Below are 14,300 nucleotides of genomic sequence, written 5' to 3' on the forward strand. Positions count from 1 at the left end.
CAAAAGCTTGTAGGAAATAATATAAGACAATAGACCTTTTGTAATGCAGCATACACTATTTGCGCAATTATTAGGAAAGTTGTATTTTTGAGGATTCATTTTATTATTGAACAACTATAGTGCTGTCTGTCAATTCAAAATTTTAATAAACCTCAAAGCTGAATATATAAGAAAGTAAAAGTGAGGTTTTGGCTTTCTTAGGATAATATCTATGTATGCATAATTATTGGGCAACTATTAGTGTGCATAATTATAATGCAACTAAATGAAAAATTGAAATGTTCCCATCTCACTTTTTTATTTTCATCTGTTAAAGTGAGAATAATAAACAAACAACTTAAAATTTACAAATAAATATTTCTTACATAAAAAAACTGTGAGCAATACAGCCTTCCTTCTTTTCAATAACAGTCATAAGCCTTCTATTCATGGAGTCTGTCAGTTTAGTAATCTGTTGACAATCAACTTTTTGTGTGGCTGCAACCAAAGCCTCAAAGACACTGTTCAAAGAGCTGTACTATTTTCCTTTACCATAAATCTCCCATATAAGAAGGGCCCACAAGTTCCCAATAGGGTTTAGGTCAGGTGAGGACAGGAGCCATGTCCTTATTCTTTCATCTTTAAGGCCTTTACTGGCTAGCCACACAGTGGAGTACTTCGATACATGCAATGGAGCATTGTCCTGCATAAAAATCATGGTCTTCTTGAAAGATTCAGACATTTGCTTGTAGAACTGCTTGAAGAAAGTGTCTTTTAAAAACTGGCAGTAGGTTTGGGAGTTGATTTTTGAGTCCATCTTCATCCTGGAAAGGTCCAACTAGCTCATCTTTAATAATACCAGTCCATAGCAATACCCAACCTCCACATTGCTAGCGTCTGAGTCGAAGTGGAGCTCTGTGCCTGTTACTGATCCAGCCATGGGCCCATCTGTCTGGTCCGTCAAGAGTCACTCTCATCTCATCAGTTCATAAAACCTTTGAAAAATTTGTCTTTATATATCTCTTGGCCCATTCTTGACGTTTCACCTTGTGTGTCTTGTTTGGGGTGGTCAGGTTTCAGACTTTCTTACAATGTCCATGTGTGGAGTACTGAACACCTTGTACTTCTGGGCACTCCAGGTAACTTGCAGTTCTGGAATATGACAGCACTGGAGGATAATGGGTTTCTGGTTGCTTCACTTTTTTTCTCAAATCTTTGGCAGTTAATTTGCATCATCTTTTTTCTCAAAACGTTTCTTGCGACCCTGTTGGCTATTTGTAAAAAAAAAAAAAAAAAAAAAAAAAAAAAAAAAGGTTTGATGGTTCTGTGATCTCACCCCAATATCTTAGCAATTTTAAGAGTGCGGCATCCCTCTGACTTTTCAGAGTCAGTTAAATCTCTTTTTTTGGCCCATTTTGCCTGAGGAAAAGATGCCGCCTAATAATTATGCACACCTTGTTATAGGGTGTTGCTCTCCTTAGGCCACACTCTCCCTCATTAGACATATCACTGGATATGCTTAAATTCAATAAGTATTCAGGTTTATACAGCTTGGAATTGGAAAATATGCATAAAAATCATTATATGATCTAAATACTCTTGCCTAATACAGTGTAGTCTATTCCAAATATAAAGTCAAACTGTGACACAATATGTACACAACTCATTAAAATTTAGATATACATATTTAAATGTACAAGATGAAATACTGAAACAATGGGTAAATATAAGTGAAAGAAAAAAATTAAAGAAATACAGTTGTGTAAAACAATGTCTGACTGCCCCTGAATAAGCCATGAAGATCTGACATTGGAGTGTCTGAGACAATTTAGTTGTTATTATTCCCTGTAAGATGTTTGCAATTTTTTTGAAGAGCTCCAAAGTAGCTACTGGACATTTCTCAGACATTTATCTAAAGAATAAATATAAATTATAGATAATAATGATTTATTATCTATTATTAGATAAAACATTTATCTAAATAATAAATGTAAAAAACTTGCTCTTATTTACCTTCAGACACAGAATGCTTTTAAAACTGAACTGAAATATGTCAGCCATCAGTCATAAATAGATGTATTAACCCCTTCAATTTATTCTCTACAGGAGCTGTTTTCAGATTAAAGTGAACTAGAAATAGAAAACTAGATATAGTACATTCCCTTGTAACAGGTACTCCATAAACTGTATGAGCAGTAACAAGTACAGAGGGCTAGAGTCAACATGTCTGTTCTTTGCAGTTGATGTTATCCTCTTAGAAACCTCTGAGATGGACCTTCAACAGCACCTTCAAGTCTGAGGTCATGGAACTCTCCAATAAATGAATGAAATGTTCCCTTCAGGTGAAATGAGAAAACTTGGCCTTTATGGAGGAGTTGAAGTGTCTCAGGAAAGGGAGCACGAGATTGACAATTGGATTGGGTTAGTGGCAGTGGTGCTGTGGCTTTGAATTTGTTGTTGAAACAGAAGTTTAGTGTTAGGACAAAGCTCTCTGCATACCAGTCAATCTACATCCTTGTTCTCACCTGTGAAAAAAGAAGATCTTTAATACAATGCAAATGAGGATCTCTGCATTCTGGAAGGTCTCAGAGTAGAGCTGCTGTTCCTCAAGATTGATAGGAGTCTATTTAAGTGGTTTGGGCATCTTATAAGGATGCCCTCTATTTGGCTCCAACTACATCTGATCCAGACACGTCCCACCGGAAGGAGACCCAGAGCCAAACCAGGATTAGCTGGATGGATTACATCTCATATCTGACCTGGGAGCTGGAATCTGTTGCAGGGAAAAGTCTGGACTGATCTCAGCCTGATGACTGTGACCCTCACCAGTCCAGTGCTGTGCCCATGGCTACAATATTGTGTTTATGGCTTCAGTATCAATCACACAATTAGGCATAAGGGTAAACCAACAATACAATAATCATGATCTATAAAATTTGTCTAGTTTGAATGTTACTCAGGGATACTCATCTTTCTCTATCTGTCTCTCTCTCTCTCTCTCTCTCTGACACACACACACAACAACAACAAAAACGTTCAGCGAGTTCAGGTATTCGTATATTGGTTATATAATATTAATAATTAATGTATTGAGAATTTTGAAATTTTTAAAGTAAGATTTTGGAATGCATTGTTTTTGCTGCCCCACAATATTACATGCATATTCTGCTTAAAATATAACTTTTAGTAAGCAGCATTTCTTGATGCCTTGATTTCAATATAACCTTTTGGATACATTTCATAAAGTAGACTTTTATAAAGTATGCTTGTTAGCTTTCCACAGTTCTATACATTAAAACATAAAACAATAGCCTAAGCAAAGAGTACAGAAGCCCAATGTAAAGTCTTGGCCTAAATTCAAAATCTTCTAGAAAAAATAAAATAAAATAGCGTTTGCTCCAGTTAATCTGCCGTAGTTTGCATCAAAAGGACCTCTCCAGTTGCCACCGGTGACGCGTCCCTTGTCAACAAGGCACCTCCCTTGTCCCGCCTCTCCATCGTTATTTGTTCATTCTTCTCAGACCTCCAGAGATTCGCAAGGTATTTGGTCGGATTAGCTGTCAATTTCCGACAAAAAATCTATTTACAGTAGGATGAAAAGAAGGCTCAAGTCTCTCTTTAGATTAACGAATCGCTGATCGTTATAAAGTGTAATATCTAAATAGCTAGGTAGTCTGCATTTTCCCTTGTAGGACTAATTCGTCATAGCTAGTATTTTAGTAATCTTTTTTTTATTTTACTTTTCATCCACTGACGCAAACGACTTTCGAAAGGATGTCTTCGGACGAAGACAGGGCAAAGGAGATTCTGAAGGGTTTTAAACTGTATCCTTAAAATAACTTGACACAGGCTAGCAGTGCTAACTACACTGTAATTTAACTAACTAACTAGCTAGCCAGCCAGATATTTTAGCTAAATGAAATATGTTACGATCACAGGCAGCTATCCGCCAAGATACGGTACCCAAATTTAATGCATTAGGCCAGTAACGCTAGTTAGCTAGCTAGCTGTAAAATTACAGTCGTCAGTTTACTAACTAACGGTAGCTAACTCGGCTAGGTTAGCTAGCGAGATGGTCGAGCTAACGCGACCGTTAATTTCTAGAGGTGGATGCGCGAGGCTGTGTCGCGCGCGGGATTAGCGAAGTAACGTTAGCTAGCTGCGCCGCTAATTGGCCATCCCTAACCATCTGTTGTAATGCGTCGTTCGTGGTAGTTCTGTCAATAATTTAAGGGCGATTGGGCAGTAACGTTAGTTAGCTAGCTAATTAACATGCTTGTTTGCTATCGTGCTAGCTAACAGTTAATATAGCGTTGTGTGACCTAGGATAAATGCATTAGTTGCTAAAGCTAACGTCTTTAAAGTAGTGTCTGTAAATCCCGCTAGCCAGCCAGGTAACATAAGGTCGCTTGCTAGTAAAAACTTTATTTTGCAAGTTTATTTTTGCAATCTGAAGCTCTGGTTAGCTAGCTATGTAACTTGGGTAGCAGCTAGCTAGATAATATAGTTGTACTCTTCAGCAATACGCAAAACCTGTTACTGGATGGTCCTGTTTTTTTGCAGGGATACAAAATTGCATCTACATTTGGTTAACTAACCGCTAACGCTAGCTACGTTACTATTAAAAGTTGCATGCAAGTACTAAGCCGCGGACAGTCGAGCCTGCTGTAAAATTTCTACGTTGAATTTATAGATGCTTGTCATAGTATATGTTTGTTTCTGTGTGTAGACCATATTTATATTGACAAAAAGTGTCTGATTACTTCTGGATTGTTTAGCAAGTAATATTAAAGCCTTCCTTGGGAAGTTGCAAACTAGATGCTTGTGGGGAGCTGGTTCATGGAATTGTTAGTCACGTGATTGTCACTCCCACCAAGTTTGTGCTTGCCTGCTGCTTTAAATAACATTGACTACTGCATCTTAAATTGGCTCAGTAATAATCACATAATTGCACCTGCAGCTCTGACATACTGTCGTAAAAGGTTTACGTACTGATAAAGAACATTTGATCGGTACTGACAGTCCTGATGTAGTTTTGTCTTTTGAGTCATGACCCCTTTCAGAAGATAACTGTTTATCTTGGAGGCTGGTAATTCTTAAATCCTTGATTTGCAAGCACAAGATTTTGTTGCTTTATGTTCGTCATCACTGTCTCTTGTGTATTGTCACTCTGAATCTTTTGAACATTTAAAAAATAATAATAAAACCAAATTTATACCACTGTAATAAAAACAGCCGAAATTCAGTTTCAGGCATCAACCAGTCTAGGAAGAATGATTGCCAGTTTCAGTTAAAAATGTGTAAATATATTAATAGATTTTTTTTCTAATAAATTCACACCTTTTTTGAATATCATAAAATGTTTAAACAGGTCTGCCCTTTGCTTGTTAGTTTGTCATCAGGCTTGTATTGTGTGCATTTACTCTCTTGCAGTCTTTAGTCCTCTTACAGCTAACAGTCTAAATATATTATTGCAGTAATATTGAATCAAGAACATTTGGCTCAGAATTGCAAAATGATGCTTGTTTGTTTGGCATGTCATGACCCTGTTGTGTTGTGCATCTGTGATTCTACATACATGAGTCCCAAGGGTGGATGTGGTGTACAAAGTAATATCCCCTTAGAGTAACACTCGTAAAATTACGCATACAAATCATGCTTAGCATTGCTTCTTAACATTGTGCTGTGACAGTACAAGATGTATGCTAACATACTAAGCCTTGAAACATTTGGGAAGAGCTGAATAATGCACAGTAATTTGTCAATAGAACCAGTACCTGTTCTTAGCTTTGTTTTGCTTTAGGTCAGAACATCTGAAAGAATGCCTTGTTTTTTGTACTGCATGATTTATGGTAGACTAAATGGAAGCCGTCTGAAACAGTGGGTAACTTTTAAATATGTCTCTTCCATCAGTGAAGCCTTGAGACTAATTAGTGTGACTGTGTTATTGTTTGCGAGTAAAAGGGTCTGTCCCCTGTGACTCAACATGCATCACTAGTGTGCTCGGTAGGTGTGATCTCAACACCTGTCACCACTAATGTGTACTGCTATGGCCGACTATCAGCAATAGCACCATCCAGTTAAGCAGGAGTTCTTCATAGTGTTATATTAATTGTGCTATGTCCTCATTCTAAATGAAATCTTGTTTAGGCATTAATGATTTGGTCTGTAAAATATATTAATCAAAATGTTTCCATAACTCTTACAAGTTGTCCACATTCCTGTCAAGATCCAGTGCAGTGGTGACTAAGAAAATGCCAGTTTTAGAAGAAATTCTCTAGAACTCTCTAACCAGCCCTTTCAAAATACAGAATCAGCTTTACAGAATGAGGTAAATGGGCATAGTTTGCCATGAACAAAATGTGTGCTATGTTAAGTGTGATTGAGACATGTTTTAAGCATGTTTTTAGAGAACATTGTACACATTTGAATTTGACTACTGTTAATTCTGTTAGTTAATTAAAATGCATGTAGAGCGCTATGGCAAGAGATGCATCGTGTAGTGTATAGACTGTCTGGTCCCTAGATGTAGGTCCTTTAGTGGTTGGTTACCAGGGTATGGCTTTGTGTTGTGGACTGCTGATCACACACGGCCCTCTGTGCCTGTGCATCTTGTAGGGAAGAGTGGAAGAGACATAGGTGGTCTAAAGATGAAGAGGTCAGATGTCACTGACTTGGAGCACAGTGAATTGCCACAAGCCATTGTTCTAATGTCTTTAATAAGGTCTTAACTAGGGTACTATCTAGCTGTCATTTATTTGGGGCATGGGCTCACTTGGTGTTATAATTGTAGGAATCGCTAGATTTGAGTTAAAATCAATAATTAAAATTAAAGGGATAGGATTGGCCTCCTAATAAAAGCTCTGAATTAGCAGTTCTAACTTTATGTCTTTGTTTCCAAATATAAACTTCAGAAGAGAATATTGATTTGCCAAATATTTGCTTTGAATATGGAGGTCTTTTCCTTTTTTAGACTTCAACTGCCTTAACATGTCTTCAGAAACTGGATGAACTTGAGGGATGCAGAGACGGGGAAGGTTCTCTGGCAGGGTACTGAAGATCTGTCTGTCCCTGGTGTAGAGCATGAAGGTATAAAAGTTATTTCAACTCAAATGTCAACCAATGTCAAAGCTGCTGGCATTGTGTTCTGGGACCTCTAGTTCATCTGAGGGTTAGTTTAAGTGATTAGAGAGAGGCTTTTCTGCAAATTGAATGGGTTTTTTTTATGCTATCACTGTTGTAATAATGTAGTTTTATTTCTTGTTTAATTTTTCACTTGTGGATCCCCCATTAAAATATCTACTTTCTTTTTTTTTCTCTGGGTTTAATTTCAGGATTTGGGGGGGGGGTCCTTCATCTTATCGGTTGTCACACCACCGCTTATGGTTGGACGTTTTTGGCTGGCAAACTACTCTGTCCAGCCTGTGACAGTGATGCATGTACAAGCTCCAGCAACACTAGTGTCTGAAACTTATACAAGTGCAACAAGAACAACTATGCCATTGCTTTGCGAGTGTCATTGTTGAGAATTGTCCACCACCTAAATAATATCCGGTTAGCAATGTCCCTGTGCTTAAAATCTAACTTTGTTTAAGGGTGGTAGAAGCCGACAGGATGAGCTAGACTGTAACTGTGGGACCTCTAAAATGGATTGTGTAGGAGATTAAGTGGGTGATGAGTTCAGATGCAAGGTAGATGGTACACTAATAGGGCAGTGTACCATCTACCCTACAGCTCAGTGGTTAAGGTTCTGATTATTAATCAGAATGTTGCTAGTTCAAGCCCTGCTGCTGCCAAGGTGCGATTGTTGGGACCCTGAGTGAGGCCTCAATTGCTCAAATTGTTGTCAGAATTGTAAGATGCTTTGGATAAAAGTCAGCTAAATGCCATAAAAAAAATAATAATAATGTGGGTGGTGAGGGTTGTGCATCGGAAATAAGCACTACAATGCACTTTTTTATTTATTTTAATTCTTATTTTCTTAATTTATTCTGTATATTTTTGTTTGATTTCATAAACTATGTATTAATCATGTATGTTAATTCAGGTTTTATTTTTATCTTTCATTTGATTTCTTTGAATTAAATTTGATTCCTTCTAACTTTATTTTAATAAATTGTATTTAACATTTTTATTTTTTGGCAGAGACCTTCCTGAGGTGATTGATTTCAGAACATCAGTTTATTATCTTATGTGACACACTTAATTGCTGTGTATGACAAGTGTTATACAAATAAACTTGCCTTGCCTTCAATAAGTGGATGAAATGTTATCACTAATTTTTGCACTTCTAGCTCGGGTTCCGAAGAAGATCCTAAAATGTAAAGCAGTCTCCAGAGAGCTTAACTTTTCCTCATCTGAAAAACTGGAGAAGTTCCGTCTGGAGCAAAAGGTTCTCTTCAAAGGCCAGTGTCTAGAAGGTTGGGCTGAACTTTTTCATCACTACCCTTCTAATTCACTTTTTTTTTTTTTTTTTTTTCTCTTTTCTTTGTCCTGTAAGCTCATGTGATGAATGTCAGTTCTGAGCTTTAGATATTTGAGAATAGTTGGTTAAAAGTTTTTATGATTGCATATCTTTATATATTTTTGATTTTACAAACTGATTATTATTTGAGGTGTATGGTCTTATATGGTCCTTCCCTTTGCCTTGTCAGAGTGGTTCTTTGAATTTGGCTTTGTGATACCCAATTCTACAAACACATGGCAGTCTTTGATAGAGGCTGCACCAGAGTCACAGATGATGCCTGCTAATGTGTTAACGTAAGATTTTTTTAAAAACCTGCATTAATATACTAATAAATAATATTTTACAAAGTACGATTTCGACTTTGAAAGTGTTCAGTATAGCATTTTATTACATGTTTGGTTTCCCGTGGCCTACAGCTTTAAAAGGGTTTCTCTTGTTTTCTTTTTCCCCTCTCCTCTCTTTGTAGTGGAAATGTCGTTATAGAGACAAAGTTCTATGATGATGATCTTCATGTCAGCACCTCCCGAGTACGGCTATTCTACGTCTGAGGTGGGAAGCGGCTACTTTTAAATAAAAAGAAAGATGTACACATTCCTATGAGCTTTTCTGGCCAGAGGAGACTGTGCATAATACTGTTGTCATGGTGCTATGATAATGGTACTAGAGGGAACAATCTGAGCAAACCAAATTTCAGGTCAAATGTTGACACCAGTATAATGGCATATAAAGACTTTTATATAAGAGCAGTGATGCTCGTTGCTACCTGTTCATGTAAATTTTCATTTGTAATTTTATTTCCCTTTTATCCGGTTTTATCCTGCATTGTATACTGCTTCATTGTCTTCTATTTTTAAACATTTCCTTCTAGTCTTTGAGTTTGGCTGAAATCATTGTGGGGACTTTTGTTTATTTTACTTTTTAGGAAAAACTGTAAGATAGTGTTTAAATACATGATGTATTTATGGATTAAAATAATGATATCCTGGAGTGATTTTCTTCTGTGTCTGCTGTTTTTCATTCATACTGTATAAGAAGCACAAAAAACAAAGGCTTCTTTCTCTGTTCTTCACTGATCTCTGGACGTAAGCAAGCTCCTTTACCCAAAGCTGCTATAGGAGTGAATGCTGTTCTCTTGAGTTCTATGCAGGTAGAAATAACTGGAATTTTCCCTTCCACTTGGAGAAAAGAAAGGTATTTTAAATACAAGCTAATCATTTAATTGTAGTGACTGTTAATGCAAAACCTAACGTGCTCAATTTTTCATTGGACCATTTTGGTCAGTGTTCGGAGCCCCCTCCCTCGACTTTGCCTTCTGACACAAAGGCAGCTGGTTGACTTAAAATACTACTTATTTTAAGGTGAGCAAAAGCGCAGAAAACGAAATCTCAACATAATGCACTATATTTAAAAATGCAATAGAGTCAGTCAAATCGCTGGAAAACGACGGAAGTACGGTTGTGGGGGAAAAAAACTACGAATCCCACAAGTCTCTGGTGCGAGAGCGGAAGTTGAACGTTGACCTTGGATGTCTGTCGGTAAGCATGGCGAATAAAGATCCAAACGTGAGTACAGTCAGTATGTTATTTGTGGTCGTATTCTGTTTTTGTTCTAGGTAAGGTATCTGTAAGATGAGAGCAAGTTGCTATATCAAATGTTTATCTAACTTAAATCTTGCTTTAATGGATAAGCAATAAAACTTGCATCTCCTTCATTGCGACTTAATGGCTGGCAACTTGGTTAATGTCTCGAGGATTCTGGGCTAACTATAGGGCAACTTATTTCAGAGCAAAACGTCATGCTGCATTTTAAAACGTCTTTGCTGCACTTTAAAGTCAAGAATGTGATTTATAATTACGGATGCACGACACTGGTCGTCTTTCTAACTGGTAATGGCAGGCCTGCTGTGAAAAGCTATCGTTAGTGTTGCAGAACAACTATCGCTAGCTAGTTAGATGTAGCTAACTTGAGATAAGTATGCTAGCTAACTAGCTTTCAAACAAGCTGAAGATATGGACAAATATGAGAACCACACTAAAAGTTATTCGTGGAAAAAATCGTATTTATACTGCAGATTATTTCAAGGCTAAGATTAGTCGGCTTTAGAACAACCTTAGCTAACTGTTAGCTCGGTTAACTGTCCAATTGAGAGCTGGCTAACCTAACTAATGTTCAGTCAAGTGCATGTTTACCAGTGCTAGTTACCAACAATTTACCAACTGCAGTGAATTAGAAATTGGATACATTTTTCATTGCTCCTGAGTATCTTAGGGAGTCTTATAAATAAGACCGTTGCATTCATTTAGCAATTACCGTAATGATCTGTCCGTGGGCAATCTAATTCTTTCTTGAATACGGAAGGTGGCGCTGTTGCCTCACACATTTTTATTGAGTCCAGTTGATCTCCATTTGTAGACTGACTACACAGAAGCAAGCAGTTATATAGCTGACAAACCCATGGTCTTAGAGCGTCCATGTGATGTGGAATGTAATGATTATACTTTTTCTTTCGCAGGGGTTCCTTCAGCACTTGAGGGACATTGCTAACCGCCTGTCCTCTGGCTCCAGGGGAGTAGGGATTGGGCTTAAGTTACTTGTTGGTGCTGGAGCCCTTGCCTATGGAATCAGAGAGGCCACATACACGGGTACTTCAGTTTCTGTGTCTTTCAAAATCTTGCTCATTTCACTGTTTTAAGATGCTTTGACACTTTAAATAAAGGCAAATAAATGCAAGTATTTTTCTTAGAACAAATGTCCCTCTGTAATTAATGTGTGCTTTGGAAGATACAAACTGTACAGACTGCATTTTCCCCCCTACTTCACTGAAAGGCTTGTAGTCAGATATAGCTGCATGATATTGCAAAATTCATATAACAAATTACACATAAGGACTATTGTTTCTGTTTTGTGAGAACCTAGTTGAGACCCTAACCCTAGGTACTGTTTGAACAATTATATTTGTGTTATGTTCAATTTCTGTTCAAAGTCAGGTCAGCTCAGGATATTTTGATAATGTCCTGAGCATGACAGATTAATAAAACAGTGTGTCTGTTACATTTTCTGTGTAGATGTGGGTCATGCATATTATTAATTAAATAACATCTGATTATTGTGGTGAACATTTAACTATGCTCTTTCTGCAGTGGAGGGAGGCCAGAGAGCAGTCATCTTTAACAGAATTGGTGGAATGCAGATGGACACTGTGTTGTCTGAGGGGCTCCACTTTAGGTAATGCTTTTAAATAGTGTTTAGACAGATTTAAGATCCACTTTAAAAATCCTTTATTAATCTTACTGCTCCCATATCAGTGGTCCAATCCATATTACTGTTGTTCTTTTAAGGATACCATGGTTTCAATACCCCATTATATACGATATCAGAGCAAGACCACGAAAGATTTCCTCTCTGACTGGAAGTAAAGGTAAATGTTATTGTTAAGATATCACTGATATAACCCTGAGTTGTTACAGCATTCATCTGATTAGTGCTGCCCGAAGTGAGTTTTCAAATGCTCACTCTCAAAACACAGCTAATACAGTAATACTGATTCTTTTATTATTAATGTTCACCATGTTTCTTGATAATATTACCAGTAAGCAGCAGCGTTACATTACTGATATGTAAATGGACTGAAAAATTTCAGGCATGGCCTGCCAAACAATAGGCATGCTCTGAAGATTACTGTACTTTCCTACTTGAGATAATTGATCAAATTTGTCAGGTCTTCGTGGTATACCAATTGCTTGCCTCTTATTTTGCTCTAAGCATTTTTCTTATCACCCGATAATTGAAAATGTTCCCACACAGCTGACTTGCCCTCTCTAGTGTGCTGTGCTCTGAGGCCAGGTGATAAATTAATAACCTGAATACTTAGACTGCTCATTTATAGTCAGCATTCCAAATGTACCCGACTCAGGACTGTCCCGTAGGATTCCAAGAATAACTTCTCATAGTATTGTAATGCTGATTTTTGTCCTTTGTGGACCAGACCTTCAGATGGTGAACATTGCGCTGCGGGTTTTGTCACGCCCTATGGCCTCCAACCTTCCTTCCATGTACCAGCACCTGGGGAAAGACTACGATGAACGTGTACTGCCCTCCATTGTTAATGAGGTCTTGAAGAGTGTGGTAGCCAAATTCAACGCCTCACAGCTCATCACACAACGAGCCCAGGTAAGTGGTATCATTTTAAAATTCTGTTTTTTTTAATATATATAATTATTATTTATTTATTTTTCTTTTCTAATTAACATCGGGGTTACTATATTGTGTTGATTGTCAGGTCTCTTTATTGATTCGCCGGGAACTGTTTGAGCGAGCTAAGGACTTCAACATTATTCTTGATGATGTGGCCATTACAGAGCTGAGTTTCAGTAAAGAGTATACAGCAGCCGTGGAGGCCAAGCAAGTTGGTATGTATTAGACTGATCTGCATCTGCTTTTACCAGCCCTCTTATTGGGTTTTTGTAGGACCTACATATTGTTGGTCATGTTCTTCAGCCCAGCAGGAGGCACAGAGAGCTCAGTTCTTTGTGGAGAAAGCCAAACAAGAACAAAAGCAGAAGATCATCCAAGCAGAAGGAGAGGCCCAAGCAGCCAAAATGGTATGGATGATGTACTTCTTACCTAGACACAAGAATGACCCGCCCCTAAACCATGGCTCGAAAAAGGAAACATTGTGTTGCAAATGTGTGTTTTACCCTATGTGGTTTTACCCTATGTGGTGGTTATATGCCAAGGTACTATTTCGCTTTTACAGTTAGGTGAGGCGGTCACGAAGAATCCTGGTTACCTGAAACTTCGCCGAATCCGAGCAGCTCAGAACATTGCCAAAACGGTACACCATGAATCCTCAGTGATCATTTTGGCTAGCGTCACCCCCGGTGTTTCCTAAAGCTTAATGTTTATTTAGTTTTAAGCTGGCTTTTTTTTTTTTTTTTTTTTTTTTTTGCCAATTCTATAAAAGCTTTGGGATTTTATTCTCTGTAAATGCGCTATTTGTCCTGTTTGACCAACGCTTAGCTTGTACTAGAGGTTTTACTGTGCAGTTAGAAAAGGCATATGATTTAACGTCCTTTTCTGTTGCAGGTTTCCACCTCCCAGAACAGACTGTATCTGAATGCAGATAGTCTAGTCCTGAACCTCCAAGATGACTCTTTTAACAAGTATGTTTTCAGTTCTATTTATGGTGTTATTACCAAATTAAGTAACCACAGGCATTGAGTAGTAATTTAGATTGTCTCTTTGAATTGACATATGTATTTCAAGCAAATTGACAAATATAATTGTATTATATATATGGCTTATAGACATAGAAAGTGGTGTTAATCTTTATGCTTTTGTATATTTGTTTTTTCAGATTGTCACTGGGGAAAAAGTAGTTGTCTCAGCGAGGACTTTCACTTCAGTGTGTACAGGAAGCTGTCTGCTAATCAGGCACAATTTTTAAGGTGCCAGGGAAGACTCTGAATGGTGGCTTCTTGAAGTAGCTCTAAGTCTACATAATTTACTTTGTCGTCATGACTACTGTTCAGGCTCATGTTACTGTTGTGTAATTTGTTCATGAACATAAGTTGTATATTTAATGCAATACTCAAGCTGTCAAAAAAAATGTAAACATTTTTTTGCCACTTTTGGCAGTGTCAAAAATGATGTCCTTAGTGATATAATTCATACGATGAAGGCCGACTGAAAAAATGTAAAACAATAAAATAAAAAAGGCCCCTCTATTCTCTGATGAATGACCAGTGTCTTTGCTGTACTTTTGACCAATAAGATAACGTGACAATTGTGAAAGGACAGCAAAATAAAGTCTTTTCTATTTCATCCACTTCTTAAAGCTGTCCCTTTGTAACTA

General features: G+C 37.5%; 2 protein-coding genes and 1 long non-coding RNA gene across 3 annotated transcripts in view; 2 read left to right on the plus strand and 1 right to left on the minus strand.

Moving 5' to 3' along the window:
- Nucleotides 1-319: 319 nt before the first annotated feature.
- LOC113579544 (uncharacterized) overlaps nt 320-14,300 on the minus strand; it is a 43,470-nt gene continuing 29,489 nt past the window's right edge. The window contains exon 6 of the long non-coding RNA XR_014124396.1: nt 320-2,504. This is a non-coding gene — a long non-coding RNA (uncharacterized LOC113579544). The remainder of the gene's footprint in view (nt 2,505-14,300) is intronic.
- Nucleotides 3,504-9,433, plus strand: pde6d (phosphodiesterase 6D, cGMP-specific, rod, delta). The gene is made up of 5 exons (XM_027013576.3): nt 3,504-3,803; nt 6,980-7,068; nt 8,274-8,399; nt 8,634-8,739; nt 8,913-9,433. Exons 1-5 carry the CDS (start codon nt 3,754-3,756, stop codon nt 8,992-8,994), a joined length of 453 nt encoding a protein of 150 aa, XP_026869377.1. The 5' UTR covers nt 3,504-3,753; the 3' UTR covers nt 8,995-9,433.
- phb2b (prohibitin 2b) lies at nt 9,893-14,269 on the plus strand. The gene is made up of 10 exons (XM_027013575.3): nt 9,893-10,008; nt 10,959-11,088; nt 11,587-11,671; nt 11,785-11,864; nt 12,432-12,616; nt 12,726-12,855; nt 12,944-13,047; nt 13,203-13,280; nt 13,532-13,608; nt 13,803-14,269. The coding sequence occupies exons 1-10, from the start codon at nt 9,988-9,990 to the stop codon at nt 13,822-13,824; spliced, it is 912 nt and encodes a 303-aa protein (XP_026869376.1). The 5' UTR covers nt 9,893-9,987; the 3' UTR covers nt 13,825-14,269.

This window comes from Electrophorus electricus, chromosome 7, assembly GCF_041902795.1.
Source record: "Electrophorus electricus isolate QZ-2024a chromosome 7, ASM4190279v1, whole genome shotgun sequence".
NCBI lineage: Eukaryota > Metazoa > Chordata > Actinopteri > Gymnotiformes > Gymnotidae > Electrophorus > Electrophorus electricus.